The 20242-nt window shown below is 44.8% G+C and overlaps 1 protein-coding gene across 3 annotated transcripts in view; it reads right to left on the bottom strand.

The window, feature by feature from the left end:
• Window positions 1-10944, bottom strand: part of CD302 (CD302 molecule) — a 59352-nt gene extending 48408 nt beyond the window's left edge. Inside the window, exon 1 of one of the 3 annotated variants that reach the window (XM_033944557.1) lies at window positions 10674-10944. In XM_033944557.1, the coding sequence (XP_033800448.1) occupies window positions 10674-10746 (73 nt within the window). In that variant the 5' untranslated portion in view covers window positions 10747-10944. Of the gene's footprint in view, window positions 1-9123; window positions 9397-10673 lie in introns of those variants that run through there. The other 2 variants (XM_033944555.1, XM_033944556.1) reach the window with 2 other exon arrangements.
• Window positions 10945-20242: the final 9298 nt, after the last annotated feature.

The following is a 20242-nucleotide window of genomic DNA, read 5'->3' as shown; positions in this document are numbered from 1 at the left end:
AGGGCAGGGAGTGAGACAGAAAGAAAGACAGACATACATATATTCTAGCACCCGTTAATGTAACGGGCTTAAAGACTAGTTATTATTATAAGGAGCTGAAATCTAAAACACAAGCTAAGTTGCGATTCACCTGGTTATTTTCATCTCATAGATGTTACTGTTCTTAATTCTAACTTTATTCAAATAGTCATTCTAGGTACAGGCAGTAGAATGCTTTTTTGTTTGGGGGCCCCGAAAGCTCCCCCCAGACCTTGCCCCCATAACAGTAGTAATTGTAATACCATTTTTTCCATTAATTTTTCATATATACACACAATATAAAGCACAGTTACTTACCGTAACAGGTGTTATCCAGGGACAGCAGGCAGATATTCCCACACATGGGTGACGTCAGCAACGGAGCCCCGCAGCGGACAGCCTCGAAAGCAAACTTGCTTGAAGATCTCGAACTTTCGAGTGCTGCATCGCGCATGCGCGTGTGCCTTCCCGCCCGAACCAGGGGACGCATCTCCTGTAAGGATCCTCAGTTCAGATACCAAGCCAAGAAGCCAACCAGGGGAGGTGGGCGGGTTGTGGGAATATCTGCCTGCTGTCCCTGGATAACACCTGTTACGGTAAGTAACTGTGCTTTATCCCAGGACAAGCAGGCAGCATATTCCCACACATGGGTGATCTCCAAGCTAAGTAAAAAGGGAGGAGGGAAGTTGGCAATTTACGAAAAAAGATTTTGCAAAACAGATTGGCCAAAATGGCCATCCCTCCTGGATAAAGTATACAGACAGTAATGAGAGGTGAAAGTGTGAACCGAGGACCAAGTGGCAGCTTTGCAAATTTCCTCAATAGGAGTTGATCTGAGGAAAGCAACAGAAGCCGCCATAGCTCTAACTTTGTGGCCCGTCACTCGACCTTGTAGAGGAAGACCAGCCTGAGCATAGCAGAAAGAAATGCAAGCAGCCATCCAGTTGGAGATGGTACGCTTCGAGACAGGACGTCCCAACCTATTTGGATCAAAAGAAAGGAAAAGTTGAGGAGATGTCCTGTGAGGTTGAGTACGTTGAAGATAAAACGCCAACGCACGCTTACAATCTAAAGTATGTAGAGACACCTCACCAGGGTGAGAATGCGGTTTAGGAAAAAATACCGGTAGCACAATAGATTGATTGATATGAAAATCAGACACTACTTTAGGTAAGAATTTCGGATGTGTACGAAGAACCACCTTATCATGGTGAAAAACCGTGAAAGGCGGGTCCGAAACTAAAGCTTGCAACTCACTGACTTGACGAGCCGAAGTGAGGGCAATCAAGAAAACAACTTTCCAAGTAAGATATTTAAAATGAGCTGAATCAATAGGCTCAAAAGGAGGTTGCATCAGTTGAGCCAGAGCAACATTAAGATCCCAAACCACAGGAGGCGGTTTAACCGGTGGATGGAGATTAAAAAGTCCCTTCATAAAGCGAGCAACCAGGGGATGTGCCGAGAGGGGTTTCCCATCCAAAGGTTGATGAAAAGCAGCAATGGCACTAAGATGAACTCTAATAGAGGTGGATTGGAGACCAGACTGAGATAAATGAAGCAAATAATCCAGAACTGAAGTCAAAGGGGAAGATTTTGGTTGAAGACTATGATTGGAACACCAAGTCGAGAACCTGGTCCACTTTTGACCATAACATTGACGAGTGGACGGCTTTCTGGACGCCAGAAAGACATCCTGAACAGACTGAGAGAATTGAGAAGGATCAGTCAAGTGGAAAGGAACCAGGCCGTCAAGTGAAGAGACTGCAGGTTGGGATGAAGTAAAGACCCCTGACTCTGAGTGAGCAGAGAAGGAAACACTGGTAGAAGCAGAGGTTCCCTGATGCTGAGTTGAAGAAAAAGAGAGAACCAAGGTTGACGGGGCCACCGGGGTGCTATGAGAATCATTGTGGCATGGTCCGACTTCAATTTGACCAGAGTTTTGAGAATTAGAGGAAATGGAGGGAATGCATAAAGAAACTGACCCCTCCAGTCCAGAAGGAAAGCATCCGCCTCCAGACGAAGGGGCGAGAAAATGCGGGAACAAAACAGAGGTAGTTTGAAGTTGTTGGGTGACGCAAAGAGATCCACCCGAGGAGTTCCCCAACGAGCAAATACTTGACGAAGTGTAGGGGAGTTGAGCGTCCATTCGTGAGGCAGAAGCAGACGACTCAATTTGTCTGCAAGGCAATTTTGTTGACCCTGAATATAGACAGCCCGAAGGAGGATGTTGTGAGAAATCGCCCAATGCCACAACCTCAGAGCTTCCTGACAAAGGGAGAGGGAGCCCGTCCCGCCCTGTTTGTTGACATAATACATCGCTACTTGATTGTCCGTCCGAACAAGGACTACTTGGTCGTGAAGAAGGTGAAGAAAAGCTTTGAGAGCAAGAAAGATCGCTCTGAGTTCCAACAGATTGATGTGACATCGACGATCTGTGGCGGTCCACAACCCTTGTGTACGGAGACCATCTATGTGGGCTCCCCATGCGTATTCGGATGAATCTGTTGTGAGTACTTTCTGATGAGGGAGATGGTGAAACTGCAAACCTCTGGAAAGATTGGAAGAGAGCATCCACCAGCGGAGAGACTTCTTTAATAAAGGCGTGACCGCAATATGACGAGAAGGCGGATCCACGGCCTGTTGCCACTGAGACGCCAGGGTCCACTGAGGAATGCGAAGGTGGAGTCTTGCAAAGGGAGTCACATGCACTGTTGATGCCATATGCCCGAGAAAGACCATCATTTGGCGAGCCGTGAGAGTCGACATTGAAACTACGCGATGACAAAGGCGTAGAAGAGTATCTTGACGATTGAGAGGAAGAAAAGCCCTCATGTGAACAGAGTCCAACACGGCGCCAATGAATTGGATCGATTGAGTGGGAACCAACTGCAATTTTGGAAAATTGATATGAAACCCCAGACTCTGAAGGAAAGAAATAGTCTGAAGGGTTGCTTGAGTAACCCCCAGAAGAGAAGGGGCTTTGATAAGCCAATCGTCGAGGTAAGGAAAAACCTGAAGACCTCGAGCACAGAGGGCTGCAGCTACCACAACTAGACACTTGGTAAAGACCCTGGGAGAGGTCGCCAAGCCAAACGGAAGAACCCTGTATTGAAGATGAAGGTTCCCCACCTTGAACCGGAGATATTTGCGAAAATTCGGATGGACAGGAATGTGAGTATAAGCCTCTTTGAGGTCCAGTGAGCACATCCAATCTCCTTGATCCATGAGAGAATACAAAACTGGAAGAGAGAGCATGCGAAACTTCTCTTTGACTAGAAATTTGTTGAGAGCACGGAGATCCAGAATGGGTCGCAAATCCTCCGTCTTTTTGGGAACTAGGAAGTATCTGGAATAAAACCCCAGATTGTGTTCGGAAGGAGGAATCTCCTCCACCGCTCGAAGGCGAAGAAGTGACTGAACCTCCTGAAGAAGAAGGGGGAGTTGCGAGAGACTGGAAAGGCACTCTCCTGGAGGATGATCTGGAGGGACCTGAAGCAGGCGTAGAGAGTATCCCTCGCGGATGACCTTGAGGACCCAGAGGTCCGATGTAATGGTTTCCCAGACAGATATAAAAAGGGAAATGCGGCCTCCGATGGGCAGGGAGGAGTTCGGATGCAAGGCGGTTGGAATGCTCACCACTGGACCGTCAAAAAGATGGAGTGGGTTTGGTTGTAGCAGGCGTCAGGGACTTCTGAGGGCGCTGTTGTTGAGGCCTTCTAGATGGAGGTCTAGAGAAAGCTGGCGTAGACTTCATAGGGTATCTACGAGCCGGAGGCTTGTAAGCCCTAGATGTAGAAGGTTTTGGTTTAGGGCGAATAAGAGAGGCGAAGGAGCGTTCATGCTCCGAGAGCCGTTTAGTAGCCGCCTCAATCGAGTCATCAAAAAGCTCAGAGCCCTGGCAAGGTAGGTTTGCTAACCGATCTTGTAAGTTGGGATCCATGTCCACTATTCTGAGCCAGGCCAGACGTCGCATGGCCACTGCGAACGCCGATACCCAAGAAGAAAGCTCAAATGCATCATAAGATGCCTGCAACATGAAGAGACGCAATTGTGAGAGAGATTGAATAATTTGTTTATACTCAGCAAGGCGTTCTCTGGGCCAGTCAGGGCAAAAAGATGACAACTGCTTCAAAAAATAATTAAAATATGAAGTGAAGACATAGTTATAATTTAGAATTCGGTTAGTCATCATCGAATTTTGATAAAGTCTTCGCCCAAATTTATCCATAGTGCGACCTTCACGCCCTGGTGGAACTGTAGCAGACACTTTAGAAGGATGAGCTTTCTTCAGGGATGATTCTACTACTAAAGATTGGTGAGAAAGTTGTGATTTCTCAAACCCCTTGCAAGGCACAGTACGATATCGAGACTCCAACTTAGATGGAGTAAGGAGTCTCCATATTCCGCAGGAGAGTCTGCTTCAGCACAGGTGTCATGGGCAGACACAAAGTTTCCTTGGGAGGATGGGAAAGTTCCATATCCGCCAAATACTCAGGTGTGTACTTCGAATCTGAATGCAAGTCGATGTTAAGAGCTTGGCCCATGTCGAAGACAAACTTTGCAAAGGAAGAAGTCTTCGACGTAGAGGCTTCCTGAGGAGAGGCAGAGCGAGAGCGAGGCACCACTGAAAAAGATGGGGAGGCCTCGCGTGAATACTGGGAAACTGGCTCCAAACCGAGATGTAAGGTAACAGAGGATTCTGCACTACCAGTTAGAGGCGGTGTGGTGGAATGTTTCCGCTTAAGACTCCGAGATGGAGAAGTGCGCGTAGTATGAGGTTTCGCTAAAGGAGACAGCTCCCGAGGCAAAAGTCTCGAAGGTGGGGTCCTCGACCTAGAATGCCTCGATGAAACAGAGGAGGCAACAGTACTTTGAGAGCGAGGCACGTGCTTCGAAGAATCTGAAGGCCTCAAGCTCCTCGAGGAAAGGACCTTCGAAGACTTAGAGCGGTTCTTCGATCGAGGTAAAGACCGCTTAGAGGCTCGGTCAGGCGAAGAGTCCGAGGAAGAGACTCGAGATCGAGACCTGCGGCGAGGTGACCACCGACGAGGCAGAGACTGCTGCTCAGGCTGGACCTGTGAAGACAAGGTCGAGGTCGGGACCAATTGTGCCACGATTGAGGAAATTTGCGTGGTCAAAATTGACTTGAGCATGTCCTCAAACATAGGGACAGAGACCAAGGGACTCTGAGTCACGGGAGGCCTCGTGCGTTCCATTGAGGGCGACCTCGGAGGAGAGTATTCCCTCGATTTGGAAGCACGTTTGGAGGACGGTCTAGAAGACGGAGCCGAACCTGGAGCCCCAGGTTGTGAGGTACTAGACTCCGTTGGCTTCTTAGGAATGGTACCTGAAAAGGAAGCAGAAGACTTACCCCCCAGTCCAGGCTTCGAGGACACCGAGGAGGCCTTCGAGGCCGAGGACCCGGAGGTCTTCGAGGCCGAGGCCTGCAGAGTAGGCGAAGTTGAAGTCTTCGTACTCGAGGCTTGTCCCGAAGTGGAGGGTTTCACAGATGCCTCGGCCGAGGCCACTGCTTTTTCGGGCTCCATTCGAGGGAAAAGCTCGAAGAACCTGTCGCAGCGGCGCTTAAAGGCACGAGGTTGAAGAGTGAGGCAGCGAAGGCAGTCTTCGGGACGATGAGTCGTCCCCAAGCAGAGCATACACCGACTATGGGGTCAATTATGGAAATAGTCCTGCCACACTGATAACACCGTTTGAACCCGGTAACAGGCCGGGACATAGAAAGGACAAAGTCCGTGTCGAGAACGAGGGAGAGAGGCCTAGGCCTCAATCTCCCAACCCGACGCAAATAAACAAAAACTAAAAGTTTTACTTTTTTTTTTTTTTTTAACTTTTACAATTAGAAACAAAGCAAAAAACACAGCGACCGAACAGAAATAAAAACTACTCAGCCGCGGTGAAGAGAAGGCACAACGCTACGGGAACTAAGTCGACAAGTCTTCTCAGCTCCGCAGAAAACGTTGAACTGAGGATCCTCACAGGAGATGTGCCCCCTGGTTCAGGCGGGAAGGCACGCGCGCATGCGCGATGCAGTACTCGAAAGTTCGAGATCTTCAAGCAAGTTTGCTTTCGAGGCTGTCCGCTGCGGGGCTCCGTTGCTGACGTCACCCATGTGTGGGAATATCTGCCTGCTTGTCCTGGGATAATCTTATTTACACCACAAAATGGTTAACCACAAAATTAAACTACACAAAGCACACTATGTTTCTCAACATTCATTCCTACCAGAACACCTGGCCTTGGTCATAAATGCAAAACACAGATAACCCCTATGCAAATACGGGACCACAAACTAAAAATACTAATATATACAAACAAAACCTTAAGATGCAAGACTCTTAATGCAGTACAACCCCAGAGAAATAGAAACAAATGCATTTCTTCCATAGATAGCAAATGTAAATTCTCAAATCTGACACAATTCAATCACTAAATTGAAAATAAAATCATTTCCCCTACCTTTGTTGTTTGGTGATTTTGTTTTTCATACAATCAGTCTCTGGCTGCACTTCCTTCAGTCTGTGCTCTTAACTATGCATCAAGGGCCACCTTATCCATTTGCTGTTTTTTCTCTTCTTCACTTTCTGCCATACATCCCATCTTTAGCATTAACTTTTAACATTCAACTTTCTTCCATTTTTCTTTGTTCTCAAAATTTACCTACTTTTCCATGTCTTCCCTTCCCATCTATCCATGTGTACCATCTCCTCCCTCTTTCTTATCCCCTATTCCCATCTATCCATAAGAAGCATTTCTTCTTATCTCTTCCCTGCTGCATCCATTGCTGTGCACCATCTCCTCCCTATCTCCCCTTCCCCTCAGTCTCTGTGCACCATCTCATTCCTATCCCATGGTCAGACAACTCTGTCTTCCCCCTTCCTCCCTCATGGTCTGATATCTTTCTCCTCTCCTTCCCATAGCCTGGAACCTCTCTCATGGTCTGGAATCTCTCTCTCCTTCCCTCCCTCTTCTCGAGGTCTAACGTCTCTCTCCTTCTCTCCTCTCCTCTTTTCTCTGCAGTCTGGCATCTCTCTCTCTCCCTGCAGTCTGGTATCTCTCTCTCCCCTCCTTCACTTCCATTTTAGTGGTCTGACATCTCTCTCTTCCCTCCTTTAATCACCCTTCTCCAGAATCTGACATCTCTCCCTTTGAGTCATCTCTCTTCCCTCCCAGTGTAACATTTCTCCCTCCCTCCTCTCCACCACTATTATGTCCAACAATTCTCCCTCTTACCCCACGTATACCATCTCTCTTTCCCTCCCACTCCACACACCTATGTCCAGGAATTTTCTTTTTCTCTTCCTTCACCCACTGGAAGAATCTCTCTTTCCCTCCCTTCCCAACCCCTTCCCAGACCGTGCAGCCACTGTCCTTCGCAACCCCTCCCAACCTGTGCAGCATCTGTCCTTCTTGCTTTCCCAATTCCCCTCCCCTCATAGCCCATGCAGCATGTCCTTCCCAACTCTAGCCCTCCCCTCTCAGCTGGATCTTATGGTACGACAGCCCCAGTTCTCGACTCCCCCACCTACCACCTCCCTGCCACTGAAATTTAAAACCTTCGAGCAGCCGACGCGAAGCCAGCCTCCCATTGTTGCCCTGTCCTGGAAGTATTCTTTCTGCAGAACTTCCTCTTCCTGCATAGGCAGAACGCTGCAGAAAGAACACTTCCGGGGAAGGCCGACGGCGGGAGGCTGGCTTCGCATCAGCTGCCCAAAGATTTTAAATTTCAGCAGTGGGAAGGTGGTAGGTGGGGGAGTCAGGACTCAAGGAGGTTTCTGGAGAGTGTAATGTCAGGAGCACAGTCACTGTGGGCTGCAGAAAACGGCCAGGTGGGCCAGATTTGCCCCACAGGTCTTTATGTTTGACACATGTGCCATAAATGATCACTAATTTTTCAGCCGAGGCTGTTTTGAGTCCAAAAAAATTGAAGGAGAGCCAACAAATATCTTCGTACTTGGAACCACAACACCAACCAAAGTTTCTGGACTTCTATCCCCACCAGAATACCTGGCCTCAGCCACACATGCAAAAAACACTACTGCATTTCCTTGAAGAGGTGAATGAACACATGAATAAGGGTATGCCAGTTGATACTGTGTATTTGGATTTTTAAAAGGCATTTGACAAAGTACCGCTTGAAAGACTTCTGAGGAAATTAGTCATGGAATAAGGAGGTAATGTCCTATTATGGATTAAGAACTGGTTGAAAGACAGAAAACAGAGCGTAGGCTTAAATGGACACTATTCTGAATGGAGAAGGGTAAATAGTGGAGTTCACAAAAATACCTCCCTTTTATTCAATTTTCAAATTCTTAATTAGAAACAGTGATGAAGTTTTCTCATATCAGACTTATCTCCACTGATCACACATTTAAAGTTCTTTATAGAGGAGAATCCTCAGATCCCCGTGCGTTGCCAGTGATTAACTATACAACAGCACTAGATAGGGAACTAACCTCATCGGCACTCTCCCCCTCCTGCCTAATTTTAAGATGATGTATATCAAAAAACTCTGAAGAGATCAGAGATCTCGGAGCGAGCGTGAACTCGCAGGCCTTGAGCATGTGCAGATGCTCAAGGCCCAGCAAAGAGGAGGCTGATCTTCAGGCACCGGCACCAACGCACAGGACATGCCAATGCCGGTGCCAAGATGGAAGTAAGAAGCCTGTTTGGGTGGGTCTGGGGGACTTCAGATCGCGGCGGGAGGTGCCGGATCGTGGCGGGGGTGGGTAGATCGCGTGTGTGTGTGTGGGGGGAGGGTGCCGGATCACGTGGGGGGGGCCTTCGGGGAGCAATGCCGGTTCTCGTGGGGGGATAGAGCAGTGCCGCTGGCCTCGGGGGATGGGGGTGGGTGGGAACGAATCAAGCGAGTTTCCCTTAGTTCCTATGGGGGAACTCGCTTTGATATACGAGTATTTTGGTTTACGAGCATGCTTCTGGAACGAATTATGCTCGTAAACCAAGGTGCCACTGTACAATACTTTGTTCCAACCTTTCTTACTCTTATTGACCGATTCTCCAATCTTTTTGGCTAGAGGCTCAATGGAGATAAAAAAAGAGGTTCACCAACTAAACATGGGAACTCACCAATAGTCAGTCGCTGGTTCTTGCTTTGTAGGCATCAACACTTCGGAATCATTGGGGGTGACAAGCACAACACAAATTATCCCTTCCAGGATACAAATAAAGGAGTTTGCTCAATATTGGGGGTGCCAGGCAACCACTGAACTAAAGCTAGCTCCAGCTCTCCTATGACTTTATTTATTTAATTTTCTATACCGTTCTCCCAGGGGAGCTCAGAACAGTTTACATTAATTTATTCAGGTACTCAAGCATTTTTCCCTGTCTGTCCCGGCGGGCTCACAATATACCTAATGTACCTGGGGCAATGAGGGGATTAAGTGACTTGCCCAGGGTCACAAGGAGCAGCAGGGGTTTGAACCCACAACCCCAAACCCAGCCACACACTCCCCACTCCCTGATTGCTTTTTTTAAAAGCCTAGGCTACCTGATATGCATAGGAATAGTTTGTGATGGGAATTGCCCCCCCCTTCCCAAACAGTGTTGAAGATGCAATTTTGAATTGGTCTCCCTGCTAAAATGCCAATATAACGTCCATACCCTATGCACAAACACCAAAGTAAGTAGATAAATCACACCAATTAATTATATACTTGTTTTTACTATCTATAATCATATCTCCCATTCCTGAACTTTGGCAGGCGTCAAGATCCGTGTACTGGAAATGTAGCGCATTTCAAGGCCACAGCATCCAGCTGGAAGTGAGTAAACATATGCCTCTGAGGCTCTTGCACAATAGCGTAGCAGAACCAGGACACATTTCCCTTTGAACTGAAACGTTTAGCATTCAATTCCGGCCAGTCCCCTCGATAAACTCTGCCCTCGGAAGATATAGGGGGTTGTTTTTATTTTGATGTTTAAAAATTAAGCATCGTATCTTTGCTAAGATACAAACATGCAGTTTCCAAATGGGAACAAACTCAGGTCTTTGGCTCCTGTCAGAGGAATTAATAAACATGGAACGATGAACTGCTGAAATCGGGAAGGGGTAAAACGCGGACCTCACGGATCTAAAACCGCACGTCCTTAAAAATCCGAGGTCCGTGCATTGACAAGTCCGCCTTCGCTTTCCCTGCAGCTCAGCTCAGGCCCCCTCACAGATCTGAACTGCACGTCACATCCTTAAAAATCCGAGGTCCGCGCCACTTTTAGTCTCTGGCTCTGACTGAACTCTATGACAATTTAACTCTGACGGATTCTAATGCTTTTCCCTCCCTATGCTAGGATCCGTCAGAGTTAAATTATCATAGAGTTCTGTCAGAGCCAGAGACTAAAAGTGGCGCGGACCTCGGATTTTTAAGGATGTGACGTGCAGTTCAGATCTGTGAGGGGGCCTGAGCTGAGCTGCAGGGGAAGCGAAGGCGGACTTGTCAATGGACCTCGGATTTTTAAGGTCGTGCGGTTTTAGATCCGCGAGGTCCGTAGGGTCCGCGTTTTACCCCTTCCCCGCTGAAAACCGAAGAATTTGTTTCCGAGTGGCAGTCCAAGCACACACTAGCAGACGTTTTAAAGCTTTTTCTCCCGTTTTGCCCAAACAGTCAAAGACTAAAACCTACCGCCCAGCACTTGCGAAAACGCTGACACGGGATTAAAGTACAAGCAGAAGAGGAGGAAGAAGGGCGGCATCATTCCTCCGTCCGTGCACCAGCGCCCCGCGCCTCCCCTTCAACATCCGCCTCGTTCCTCCCACTCTTGGGAGTCCTCGCGGCCACAGGCGGGTTCAGCTCGAGGGTCTACGCTGCAACGCCTCGCGCCCCGCCTCATCCAGGCTGCGTCGCGAGCCCTTCGGCAGGAGCGAGGTCACTGCACTCCAGCGCCTCGGTCCCTGGCATAGGAGCCTGCTCTGTGGCTTCTTGAGCACGTTCAGTAGTGAACAAATTCATTGACTGTTTCCAGGAAGAGTTCATTTCCATAGGATTTAGAACCTCAATTAATTTTGAAAAGTTGGCTCCTATGGATGTTAAGTGGTGGTAAGCAGTGAGGTGGCTAGAAATGAAGATCTATATAACATTGCTGCTAAGGTAGGGGTGACATGGGTGGTGCAGGAAGATGCACATTTCATCAAACTGACTTTACAATTAAAACATCAGACCCCCCCCCCCCCAACAACTTTGTATTCTACCTTTCATGTTTGAGCATTACTTTGGTCCTGATGTCTCCCATTGGTTTTCTCTTTTTTTTTTTTTCTTAACTCTCTCTAATGTCTCCTGTCCTTTTGATATTTATTGTCTTTGTATAGCATTCATCTTTTCTACATGTCCCTTTCTTTCTTATCCAGCATCTGCCCTCTGTATCCCTATTCCTATCGTTCGGGATCTCTCCTGTGTCCCTTTCCTTCTCTTTGTGTCCAGTTTTGTCCCTTTTCCCTCCATGGCTATATCCCTGCCCATGTCAAGCTTGTTTCTTACCTCCCTCTATCCTGCTCCTCTGGTCTAGTCTCTGTCTTCTCTCTACTCTTCTGTCCAGGATCTGCTCCCTCTCTTTGTTCTAGACCAGTGGTTCCCAACCCTGTCCTGGAGGAACACCAGGCCAATTGGGTTTTCAGGCTAGCCCTACTGAATATGCATGAAGCAAATTTGCATGCCTATCACTTCCATCATATGCAAATCTCTCATGCATATTCATTAGGGCTAGCCTGAAAACCCGATTGGCCTGGTGTTCCTCCAGGACAGGGTTGGGAATCACTGTTCTAGACTACTGGTTCCCAACCCTGTCCTGGAGGACCTCCAGCCAGTCGGGTTTTTGGGATAGCCCTAATGAATATGCATGAGAGAGATTTGCATATAATGGAGGAGGCGGGCCTGCAAATCTGTATTCATTAGGGCTGTCCTGAAAATCTGACTGGCTGGTGGTCCTCCAGGACAGGGTTGGGAACCTCTGTTCTAGACCTCTTTCTCTCTCTTCCCCTCAAGTGTAAATACCTCTTGGCCTCTCTCTCAGCTAGTATGGCATCTCTCCATCCCCTCTGCACCTGGGTCCGGTATCACACCTCCCCTCCCATGCTCCCACACGCTGCAGTAGGGCTCACAACAAAAACAGATTGAAAGTTGCTGGTCTGCAGGGCCGTTCCTCTGCCCCATCCCATCCACAGAAAATTACTTCAGAGAATAGGGATATGGCAGAGGAACGGCCCCACTGGCCTAGTTTCTTCTGCAATCTCCATGCAGCGTGTGCAAATTCAGCATGGGGGGAAGCGATGCCAGACCCAGCCACAAATGTGTGTGTGTGTGGGGGGGGGGGGAGGGGATCAGGTGTGTTCAACTTCATGCAGCCCTGGGCATTTTGCCAGGCTTAATCAATGGTAGCTACACCTCTGGTAGTAAGTTAAAGACTGTCCACAAGTTGGAGGCCAAGGAAGAAAGAAAAAGTGAATTTCCAGGAGGTGAATGAAAAAAGATAAGTAGTGATAGAAGGAAAGAAGTAGCCATTAACTTTCAGGTTTGAGGAACTCATTGCCAGAAGATGTGGTAACAGCAGTTAGCGAGTCTTGATTAAAAAAACGTTTGGTCAGCTTCCTGGAGGAAACATCCATAGTTTGCAATTGCCATGGGGGAAGCCACTGCTTGCCCTGGGATCAGTAGCGTGGAATGTTGCTACAATTTGGGTTTCAACTGGTTACTTGTGATCTAGATTGGCCACTGTTGGAAACAGGCTATTGGACTAGATGGACCATTGTTTCAAGGCTATTTTTATGTTCATATAGTTATGGCATGTCCCAACACCACTCTTCCCAGAATGAAATGGATATACAGTAAAACCTTAGTTTACGGCATAATTCGTTCCAAAACCATGCATGTAATCCATAACAGGTATTATATCAGGTATCAAAGTGAATTTCCCCATAAGAAATAATGGAAACTCAGATGATTCTTTCCACATCCCCAAAACTTTAATACAAAATACTATACGTACTTGTATTGCAAGACCATGCTCATTTATAACAGTCACTACACTCTCGCAGCATCAGTGTCAGAGAGAAAAGAACCATCAGCTCAGTTGTGATGATGTGTGTATACTGTATGTACTTGTATTGCAAGACCTTGCTTGTATATCAAGTTAGAATTTAATAAAATGTTTTGCTTGTCTTGCAAAATACTTGCAAACTAAGTTACTTGCAATCCAAGGTTTTACTGTACAGGGAGCGTGAGCTATTTTCACACTACCCATTGTTATAACAGGGTATTTCCCACCCCCTGTTTTGCTTTCTTTGTACTTTGTAGGGTTGCCAGTACCTTTTGTTTTGCTTTACTGCTAGGGTCTGGTCCCTGGCTGCCAATCCTGACCATATGTCTCTAGTTTGAGATATGAGATGCCTAATCTCTCATGCTGGATTTTAGTCTTCACTAAGGTCCCTGGTGTTCACTACCAGTCCTCAAGCACTGTCAACAGAAGGTAGTAGAATTACAAATTTCTCCCATGCATATTCATCAGGGATATCCTGAAAACCTCACCTGTTGGCAGCTCCCAATGCCTGGGATTTGAAGCACAAGGACCTAGAATATCTAAACAAATAAAGAAGCTTGTCTGGGGTGAGGAGAGGGTCTGCGTGTCTTTTTCAATTCTAGAATGTAAACCATAAAAGTTATGTGCTGACTACTTACATAAGTACTTACATAGTTATCCCAAAATTTCATCAAAGTACTTTACTGTAAATTAACATAACATATTTTATACAGGTAGATGTAAACATAGGCAGATTCTGGATGCAAAGTTTTGCAGGTAATTTATAGATTAGTATAAGTTACACATCTGTCTTTGGTACTCAGGTGCACATGCTTATACTTGCTCTATGCTAGTGTAAGCATAGGAGCCAGCTCAGTGGATGCTAAATACCCCTAATGAGCAAGCTCCTTTATTGTGTCCAGATAGTGCTTGGCAATCCCAATTATTTTGGAATCTTGGCATTTCTGTGTGTGTGTGTGTATACACCCAAAGTATTTTTGCTATTAAGCCAGTATTCTATAAAGGAAAGTAGGTGCTACCCTTCCTTTCTAGAATAGGCCCAGTTATTGAATTGTTCCAATTGTAGTGGAGCAAATTTCTAGCCTAAGAATAAGTTCTAGCTCTGTGGATGCTTGAGCACTCCCAATTTTAAACATAGAGGGTGAAAAAAATTTATTCTGCAGCTGAAATTTGCCATTTGACTTTGACTACAAGCAAAGCCAAAACTATAGCCCCACCCTCTACTACCACCAGCCCTCCCACTTGACAGAAATCCCACCCTCCCCAGGCCTATATTCTAAAAGCCATGGTGATCTAGTTGCCACCTTGAAGGAGTGATCCCAAGTTGCTCCTGCCTACACCTGTTGTGTAGAGAAAATGGTGGGTGTGACTTCCCATGGTATTCTCACAAGAATACTGTGGGATTGGAACCTGCATGGGGCAGGAGCAATCCCCAATCGCTCTTGCCATTTCCAATCTCAATTTTTTTTTTTTTGGTTTGTATTTATATACCACTTACAGCCTAAGTGGTTTACATTCAGGTACTCAACCTCTTGCAGCGGACTCAGCTGCCATTTTCACTATGCAGTGGGTGGAAGCAGGCGTGACTAAGAATTGCTCCTGCTCTGAAGAGGCCACTCAACCATCATGTTGAGGGCTTATGGGTGAGGGGAGGGTAGAGTTGATGGCCAACCCAGGAGGATGGGTTTCTAGATAGGGGGCCTGGCCTAGGCTTGTGCTGGCATTTTTCCTTCAGTTCAAATCAGGACTGAAAATGTAGGATATTTTATAAAATTACCTCCTCACTGCCCGATTGCTTTTGTTTTCTTAAAACACACATCAGCTAAGTTTGGTCAAGGCGCGCATCTGCCTAAACCTTTTTGAGAAATCTTTTGGGTACTGGTGTTCCTGTTTCTGTTTAAGTCAACAAGAAGCCAGCACAGACTGAAGGACATATGGCAGGTATTTTCTCTTCTCCATGCTGTATTGTAATTTCCATTATTGCCTTTCCCTTTCTTGATCTGTTTTATTTTGCAATTGTAAACTGCCTTGACAGAGATACTGACTGGCAATACATCAAGATTGAAAATTTGGTAGAATGAGTAATAGGCGCTATACAGAATGTTTGGGCAGATCTTAAGGACATTGAATAGCATAATAAACAATGGTGAACAATAGCAATAGCTATGAGAAATGGGCATGCAAGCAGCTACATACAGTGCCATCCCTTTCCAAGGTCTCAGTGTGCTGACATTTACTCCAGGGATGCAGGCTCACATCATTAAACAAGTCCTTGTATATTTGAAAGGCATACAATTAAGTACGGGGCTGATGTAGAAAGCTACTGCAGGCTGCTCGTTAATGGCCACTATATGCTAAAAGGGGTTCTGCACTCTTGTGGTGTAGATATCAGCATACATCATATTCAAACGCATGCAAAATAGCTGATCAAGCTACCCTAAAGCAAGCAGAGCTTTTCAGTATACCACAGGGCCTTTTACACTAGCCTTAAATCTGGCAGTAGTTTTCTGCCGTTGAGTCCCCCTGGTCAGCATCAACCCATCTTCTTCCTTTCCGCACCGTTCCAACCCTCAAAACCAACAGGCACCATTCCCTCCCACACACCCCTCCCCTTGCGATATATAAAAAAGTTTTCTGTAGCACACAACTCCCCTTACAGGACCAGCCCCCTCTCACCTTCCCTTCTCTGTTGTCTAGCGGCACCCATCCTTTCCCAGCCTGCCCAAAATTTATAAAAACAAAAGTGCTTGGTGGCTAGTACCAATACTCCCCCCCCCCCAACCAGTACACTTTGATGGGGTATGAGCAATGCCCACTTGTTCATCTCAGGTGCTGTCATTTTCAAAATGGTGGGACCCTGCCTCACCCAGGGAATTCTTGGATGCACTGGGTAGGGCCAGGTCTACCATCAAGAGTAACAGAGCTACAGCCACTGCTTACAGATTTCATGCCACCATCTTGTCCACTCCCCTCAATTCTTCAATCTCAAGCAGTATCATCAGACCTTTGAACAAAGTACTTGCTGATTGAAAAGAATTACTGTGTTTATCTCAGGGAAGTGGTGGACACTATAATGTAATGGTTGCACAGCTTGTGAGAACACTCTGGAATTGGACACTGAGTTTACTAATCCCAGAAATCAATGTTTTTCTATTGCAATCAAAAATGACTACTTGCAATACTGATTTTGTAATTTATGTGGTTACCTGACCATATCCATAATTGTAAGATGGACACATGACACATCCTGCTTGTGCAACATTGTTTTCAGGAGACTCGTCTACAGCATTTTAAATTCTGGTCATGAGATCGTCCAGTCCCTTTCTGAACACCACTCACACTGAGAGTATCAATCCACACACTTGGTTCCTTTTTTTTTTTTTTTTTCCTCAATCAGCCTTAATTTTATGCTTGTGTGTGGTATCCTTTTAACAACAGTGCTCAACAGTGTACTTCTCAAGTGCTTTACATTTAATTTTCTCCACTATTTTCATTTTTGTGCAGTTTTTAAACACTTATGTATCTTATACCAGCAGCGGTTATGGTTTTATATCAGCATATGTACAGGGTCTTTTAGATACTGGTTTTACTTTTATTAATTGTCCATTTTGGAGATATAATTTTCATCATCATTTAAGACAGCTAGATAAATATAATGATTATTTATTGAAGTCCCCTTCCTTCCTGTTTATCTTATCCATTAATGTTGGCTCCATCCTTTGGTTTTAATTTTTACTTTATCCATTACTGTTTTTAATCAATATTGACATTTCGTTAAGGTTTCATTTGCTGATATTGTTCATTTTATCCTAAGGCATGATTTGCTGAAATTGCTCTCATCCATATGCCTTTTAGTCTTGAGCACACATAGTTTGGGTATTTAATTTCACTTTTCACACAATTTTATGCATTTTTTGTTTGCAGTTGGTATTTCTCAGATACAAATCTAATCTTGTTTTCACACTCTTTTACATAACAAGCACCTGCACTTGCTTCATTATTATTGTCATACATTTTCCATGCATTTAACTAAAACAGATTTTCATCGCATGCACATTCACACTAGAGAATAACACGGGAACAAATTTTTCCCCGTTACCCGACACTTTAAAATCATAAATTCGAGGTGTGTGCGGTTAAGGCAGAGCTTACAGGAATGGGGAAGGGAAAGTGACAAAACTTATGGGGACAGGACGGGGAAATTGAGTTCCTGCGGGGATGGAGACAAATTTGGCCCATGTCATTCTCTAAATTCACACGTTTCCATTTTCACTTTCATTCACTCTTCACTCATCTAATTGAAATACTGAATATGATCATATATTTTTTACACATACATACCTATAGGACCCCTGAGGAAGGCGGTTTCAGCCGAAACACAGACCATGTTAAGTATGCACTATCATTTCTTTAAGTGGATGGCTGTGTATTTATTCTTCAAGTGCTGGATCGAATAAACACCTGCATCAAGAACATCTCTTCCACAGTACTGTTTTTGTTTCCATCTATTTTTGGAGCACATTATATGCATCAGGCACTCTATCAGCTTGACCTTCAATGAAGTAAGTTGCAACAAACATAGCTGTATGTATGAAATTCAGGATGTGAAATAAGACAGTAACGTTTAGTAAGTTAATGTCTCATTTTAAACTGCACATTTTTGCTTTGGCCCGAGAAACATCTAGGCTGGCAAAGCCCAGGCTTAACACATGTTTTTGCATGCTTTCTTATCTACAGAAAGGCATCACAGGCAGACCATTTGCTTTTATGTAGTGTGTTTTAATTTTTTATAGACTCATTATGTTATATGTTTCATTATGTTTTGTGGTTGTGGTTTGCTTAGATTTGCCACAGGCAGGCTATAAATACAATATAGGCTGATAGTTCATGCTAATGTAGTTACACATTTAACCTGTATTGTTTGCTGCAGGTCCAACGGAATATGCAATGGAAGCTATCTACAAATAACACACATTTATAATTCAGTGTGTACAAACATGATAGCACTTTAGTAAATCTAACATTTTCAATCAAATTGTCTAGCAGCATGCCCATGTTAACAGTATAATACTCATATAGGAAAAAGGGTTTGTTTGTTTTTAACCTAGCTTTCTTTTATTAGTAAACCAAAGAACAATTCTCACATTGCATATTACACAAGATCCAAATCATGATGACCGGTTGTTCAGTAACTGATTCTTGAAGCCATGGTATTTTTCATATTCTTGTAAAATTACAGACAATTTGTTCAATGCATCCTAAACATTTTAAAGGAGGTTACCATGGTCAAGATTAAAGGAAGTTTATTTTCTCTTGCATTCATAGGACAAACTGGATTCTTTTCAATAGGAGAACAGTGAACAGTACCAGCCAGGGGTGTAGCCAGACACCCAATTTTGGGTAGGCCTAAGCTCAAAGTAGGCAAGTATGACAACTCTATCCCTCACCCGGCATCTCTCCCTTTTCTCCTCTCTCCCACAGGTGATCAGTTCTCTCAACTCCACTTCCCCAATTTCCCAGTACTTTTTAAAGCCTTCAGTTCTTTTGTGGCAGCGGGCCACGGCACATACCTTCTGCTTGTGTTGGCCTCAAAAATCCCTCTGTTGCAACTTGATGTTTCTGCATAGGCAGAACCTGGTCAGAGGGAGGCTTGGATTTGTATGAGTAACAAAGTCCGAGTCGCTACTTTCTACCAGCAAAGAACTGAGGCCCCAATGTTCTAAACTTATCATTAAAATCCTGTGGGTTGTTGTAGTGCTGGTAAATTTTCCGATTTGAAAAAGACGACTGATGCTGCGAAAACAGCATGCAAATGAGCTTGTGGAGGTCCATGGAAATTCCATCAGATCATTCGTTGGAGAAATCAACTGACACATGTGCTAGAATTGTCCACGGAAAGAAGCATGAGTGCATGCATCAGGAAATGCTATGTCATAGGCATGCATGAATGTCAATCATTGACGTGCCTTATTGTAGTGCATCATGGGCACTTGTCATAAGTTCCATTGATGCCATAGGCGGAGGGGTGAAGAACTACCAGCAACCCATGCAATTGCTTTTTTCTACACTGCTTCTGCAAGACATATCTTGCCCCCACATTTTTTTTTTTTACTTCCACCTCTCATGCAATTGGCAGTTCTAGACCTGCCAGCATATGCTTTTAACGGGGGTGCATGAGATGCGCCTTTAAGACACACATATGAGACATGCTTTAACACATGCGTATATAGACCCCCCCATGCCACAAGTATCTTCAACTTCCATTACTCATGCAATCTGCAGCCCAGACCTGCTGGTGTACACTTTTGACACATGCCCATGAGACAAGCTTTTAACACACTACTAACACCTACAGACCTGCTGGTAACTTTAAAGGTAAGTGCTTTATTTTATGCATCATCATACAATGTCTGGGCATCACCTGGAGTGCTCATTTTAATGACCTCATTGTACTACATTTATAAAGTACGAGTATTAGTAGAGAATGCTATGAAGCACGGAAAAGACATGCAAAGCCATTATGTGCATTGGAAGGTAGAATACTTTGATGCTAAACTGGTTAGAACTGGTTTAGCGTCAACTGTTAAATTTAGAACATCAGGGACTGAAGGCTTTAAAAGGTACCAGGGGAATAGGGTTAAGCAACCTGATCACCTGTAGGGAAGGGGAGGGAAAGATGTCAGGAGTCTTCAGCTGGCGGGGCTTGAAGGTTCCTGCCAGCTGCAACACAGCTGTGTTACTGGTACCAGGCTTGAATTTTGCACATGGAATTGCATTTAATAAAAGCATTAATATTTGAGAAGTTATGGAAAGATTCATATTCAAGAGTGAAACTCAACGTGAGATAAAAGATTTATTTACACATTAATTTTTAATCTATTTATACATCATATTCTATGTTAATGTTTAAATGCAAGAAATAATTTAACCTTATGCTTCTAACAAGGAACTCACAACCTGTGTCATGAATTATCTTATAATTAAACCAAATATTCACATCAAACTGGAATGCAACAATATATAGAAATATTTATTACAAAAATATTCACACTTATATACATTCACAAAATATACAATTAAAAAAAACTTTGTAGAAAAACTATGTTTCCAATTGGACATCTCTCTTTAAAACCAACTGCCTTAGTTATCAGCTTAGATAAAA

This window comes from Geotrypetes seraphini, chromosome 5, assembly GCF_902459505.1.
Source record: "Geotrypetes seraphini chromosome 5, aGeoSer1.1, whole genome shotgun sequence".
Lineage (NCBI taxonomy): Eukaryota > Metazoa > Chordata > Amphibia > Gymnophiona > Dermophiidae > Geotrypetes > Geotrypetes seraphini.
The sequence above is the reverse complement of the archived record's forward strand: the minus strand, read 5'-3'. Positions and strand labels throughout refer to the sequence as shown.